This window comes from Cystoisospora suis, assembly GCF_002600585.1.
Source record: "Cystoisospora suis strain Wien I chromosome Unknown contig_9926, whole genome shotgun sequence".
Classification (NCBI taxonomy): Eukaryota; Apicomplexa; class Conoidasida; order Eucoccidiorida; family Sarcocystidae; genus Cystoisospora; species Cystoisospora suis.
The window spans coordinates 1-4,823 of record NW_027162700.1 but is presented as its reverse complement, the minus strand read 5'-3'; the positions used below and the strand labels follow the sequence as shown (position 1 = coordinate 4,823).

The window sequence follows — 4,823 nt, the reverse complement described above, 5'->3', positions numbered from 1 at the left end:
GGGGGGGGGAACAACAGAAAGCAGAGAATTAGCGTGTGTAGGGTGAATTTACCTACCTGTTTCCCACATGGAGTACATACGCACTGGCCTTGATTGAGAGGTCGGTCATTTCTGTCGAATTTCTTTCCAGGTGTGTGGCTATGTTTTCTGATGGCGCTGAGGAGGAAGGGGGGGGGATAGGCGAACAGACACATGGGGGGCAGACCGACGGGAGTTTGCCGATGAGGCATAGTAAGAAGTGGGTGTGAACGAAGCTTGTTGCAAAGGAGAGGTTTCATGGGGAGGGGCCATTCACGTGTGCTCCATGCATTGTTTTGTGTAGCCGTGGGAAGATGGAGTATGAAGGGTGTAGGACTAGTAGTAGCGGGCATGCATGCGAGGTCGTTTCCCACCATGCATGTTCAGAAGTGGCAGCAGCAGTGCTGCTGTAAGCGTTGGAAAGAGAGAGTTGAGTAGGCATTGTTTTGTCACTCCGGTACAGGGGATAGCTCCAACCCATAGTTGGTAGTGAGGAAGAAGAGGCTTCTTCACGGAGACGAAGACGGTAAAGCTGTTTCTGTCGGAGGTCAGGAAGAAGGGGGGGAGGCAGCACGTAAGGCAGGTGCCTACACGTTTGTAGATAGCTCAAAACACTGGTGCTGTATGCAGACTTCATACATACAGATGTGTCTGTACAGCAAAAGTATACGTAGTGCGGGAGTGCCGAAATTTTCACTGGTGTCCGTACGTAATGCGAGTAGGTAAGGGGGTCTTGGCTCATAAGTCACACCTACACCGTATGGGTATAGGTGATCCCTCTACTTATGTATGAGGTAGAATGTACAAGCAGGCGTATATATGACGACAGCTCGTGACACACAGCGTGAAGTCTCGTCTACCACGCCTCTTTGTGTGCCCGTTTTTGTCTATATCCACAAGGTTTGTAATACATTTATTTGTAAGGCTTATTTGCCTTTCGCTTTTAGTAAAGCTTCTTAATCACAGCTACTCCGCTGACTGGGTCAGTCAGTGCAGTGTTCGTGCATGCGTGCAGCCACGAATCTACTGAAGTAAGAATGAGACGTCAGTGTCAAGCTGAAACCGCCAGGCAGTAGTCCTGGGACTGAGCCCGTGAGCCGGACTCTGAGGGCACGTCTTTGTTCAGCGGTAACTATTTCTCGATTCTTACGGGTCTGTCCCCCCCCCCCCTCCTTTCTTCTGGCAGATCGCCAACCGTAATAGTATGGAGTCTCTCTTGGCATGTTGTGCCTTGTATATTACTCCTCTTCGTCTTCGCCGTCTCTCCATACAATTCTTTTGTGTTAAGAATGCTTTTTGGCAGTATGCTAGTCGATACAGTGAATGAATGATGAGTCGAGAGATAGGTAGAAATATATAATTGTATTATTGTTATCTGTCTCGCATCATCCTTCACCCCGAGTTGGGGCGTAGCCGTTATCAAGCGATTCTGCCCGAGAGAAAGACAGGGTGCTAACGAGATGGTGATGATGATGATTCACTCGGCATATTAGTGTTATTCTCTTTCCTGATTGTCGGGCTGTAGTAGGCAGGTTTGTCTGCGCTGTCACGGTGGCTCAGTTTCATCTCTCATCGTTTCTTTTTGCATGGTAGCCAGTTCCTCAGTCCTGTAGAGTAAGTAGATCGTGTTAACGATAGTAAGAAGGAAGCGAGAGACAAGTAGATGGCCGTCACCCATCTGTTCCTTTCTTCACTGCTCCCGGGAGAGCCTCAGGAACTCTGTCTCCGTACGGAGGTGTTTTTTGACTAGGAAAGAAAAAGAGAAAGGAATCAAGAAAAAGCTCACGATGTGTGGGCCTGGAGGATGTGCGAAAAGCGTTGGCTTATCAGTGAGACCATATGATACAAGGACTTAGTCATCATAGAGTTTGGGGGAACTTTGAAGAGGATTTAAAAGCCTAATTCAGTTAAGAATCGATCAAGACAGCCGCAGTGTCTTTTAGGGTGTCAGCCTCTTCCTTGTTCTTCGGTATTCTGTCAGAATGGACGATGCAGTGGAGAGCGAAGAAAAGAACCAAAGAAATAATGCACCGATCGTGTTCTTCAGTGGAAAGACCGACCAGCTGTCTGCTAGTGTTGTTTTGTTTTTTTTTTTGAGAATGCGATGACTTGGCCGTGAACTTTGTGCGGCGCTTTGATGATGAGACTTTGATGGTGACGGTGACGATGTTGGCTAGGGGCGTTTTTTTTCTGGTCCTTTGGTTGTTTTTCCTCAATGCTCGATCGTTCGTAAAGTGATTAATACGTTTTTCTTTTTCTTTGTTGCGAAACAGCAACTAACGCAAGTGCTCTTTCGGACTGGTTAGTTTGTCATTGACGAGAATAGACGGGGAGGGCGGGCGGGTTTTGAGCTGTGTGCTTTTTTCTGAGAGCGAAGCCCCCACAGAGCCCGGAGATTTTTCTTTTTGCTGGCCTGTATTCGGTGGGTTCAGGGGCGCAGGAAAGCTGGTGTTGGGAATTTAGAGAAAAATGTGATGAGTACGTTAGCAATGTACCAGTTGTGCGGGAATAAGCCGCCCTTGGCGGCCGTGACAGAAGAAGGCGGTTTTGTCGTATTGTGTGTAGAAGCCGGAGTAATAGTGGTAGCTCCGCAAGCACAGGCCTTTGACTGGCGATTCAGGACCCGCCGCAGCTCCTAACGGAGGAGGCCTCAGGTCTGATTTCCACGGAGAAAATCGGAGACAGTGAGCGCCAGAGACGGTTTTCCTGTTCAGTGAGTTTCAGAAATAGCCGCGAGACGTCCGTGTAGGCGGAGTGTCTCCTGGGAAAAGACTGGAGGGCCTGGATGACTGACCGATGCACAGAAGAAGGCCCTGTATGCTCCTTCACAGCGGGGCGTCCCAAAAGCGGGGGTTCATTCCTTTGGTTCGCTTCATTTGTTCATGATATTCAATCTCTCGCTCTTGGAAACCGAGCCACTGCTGCAGCTTTGGTTCCAAGTAGGTGAAGTCCGTGTGTGAGAGAGGGTGATGTGGGGAAGGCGAGTATTTCTCTCCAACGTTGCGACGGACTGAAGCCGGAAGAACCGATTGTGCGACTGGTGCCGGGACCGCAGCGTACGCAGCGTGTGACGGCTATGAAAGCGAGGATTGGATACTTTCCCAGCGCAGGAAGTTTTGTGTGGAATCATCCTCAGGTGGAGGGTGCCTGAAGTTATGTATCATGAAGGTGCTTTGTCAGGCTCCTGCGTTAAATCTATTTTGTTGAGCCATAGGTGAAGTTACGTCACTGATGGTGCGTCGTTTCTGCCGAAACGCGCGGAGGTCCAACCTCTCCTGAAGAGTTTGTCATCGTAACCACCGGGCCCCACGGTGTCGAGTTGCCGTGCGGGCCGAACGCAGAGTTTTAGATCATGGGTGAAAGCACGTAGGACTAAGGTGTCCTCCCCAAACAACTGTCAGGCGGTCGATTTTGGGAGAAAAGGTGTCGCTGTTCTTCAGACATGGTTGTCGCGAACTTCTGCTGGTGGCCCTCTGACAAGAGGCACAGCTAGTGGTGGCGTTCAGGATTCTCAGCGGCAGGATGATCACCAGAAGGTGCTTTTTGTATCTCGCCGTTCGGTGCGCAGCAAGAGTGTCGGGACTGACAACCGTTCATTGGTACGATGAGACTGAAGTGTTCTGGTTGATGTTCCGGGGCCGCCCAAGTGCAGGGTGCACGGGTGGCCCAAAACAGGGGCTTGGAAACTTGTCACGGTCAAGCAGCGTTTGTGGCCGACGCTGGCAGTTTTCGTTCCTGTACCGTCAGTCTGCGAAAAGGTGGCTTTTTGTGTCGCAGATGTCCTCACGGTTCTAACGTGTGCAATATAGTGTCGAAAACGCGTCTTCCCGTATACAGACTCGGATGCATCGAGTATATCGGTGTTAGTGTGGTCCGTAGCAGCATCCTTTCAAAGCGGAGCTGTCGCCGTCGTGAGATGGACGGTTTTCGCGACCGTGCCCAGAAGGTGAGCTGTGGCGTTCAGTTTCTCCCTGACGTAGTTCTCCCGGGGAGCGAACAACGGTGTTCCAGTTGCAGTTGGTACGCGGCCGCCAGGTAATACACATGGTCGAGGCGAAATGAGACCGCTCTTCTCCCCAAGGCCTGCAGAAGAGCCCGCGTTAGGGGAGTTCTGCGGCTGCTCAGGTATCTGACCAATTCCGTGGAGAAAGCAGGAAGTAGCTGAATAAATACTCCGGAAGCTCCGAGAGTGGCATGTTTCCGTGCGGCGTGCCGCTCTTCGCGCGTAGGATAGGCGATCACCGAACACAGTGTCTGAAGCACCACAGTACTTCCTCCGCCCTCGGTGGGGACTGTACGGAAGAGATCGTGCTGTGTTCTCTTGGCAATGGGGGATAGAATTGCACCCCGAACAGCTGTAAGGAGCTAGCAACGTGGGCGACAAGATGCTGTGACACTGCACGATGTGGGGCGCCCGTGCCCTAGGGATACGACAGAAAGGCGAGCAAACATCCCTGCCACAACCAGGTCGTTGGTTCACGCTTCACGCGCTGGTGACGATCCGGCCTCTCAGTCACCTACCCGTGGCACACAACATAGTACAGAATACGTTCTGTTCCTTCGCATGCACACGACAAAATACAGAATACGGTCTGCTCCTTCGCATGCCTGCTTACACTAGCGTCTGCTCCGGAACCACGTACCAACCGGCTTCACGGGCCCCAAACCTACGGTATTCTCGTCGGCCGACGCGCGTTGTCGAAGTCAAGCACGGAATCCACTGATTGGATCATTGTTGGCCTGGCACCTGTTTAGTATCTGGATGAACGCTTTTTACGCCTGGTATGCATGGATAATACTCGACT

General features: G+C 51.3%; 1 protein-coding gene across 1 annotated transcript; it reads left to right on the top strand.

The window, feature by feature from the left end:
• The first annotated feature begins 16 nt into the window (after window positions 1–16).
• On the top strand, window positions 17–3,833 carry CSUI_011152 (uncharacterized protein). Its single transcript, XM_068071253.1, has one exon. It carries the CDS (start codon window positions 3,541–3,543, stop codon window positions 3,811–3,813), a length of 273 nt encoding a protein of 90 aa, XP_067916771.1. The 5' UTR covers window positions 17–3,540; the 3' UTR covers window positions 3,814–3,833.
• Window positions 3,834–4,823: the final 990 nt, after the last annotated feature.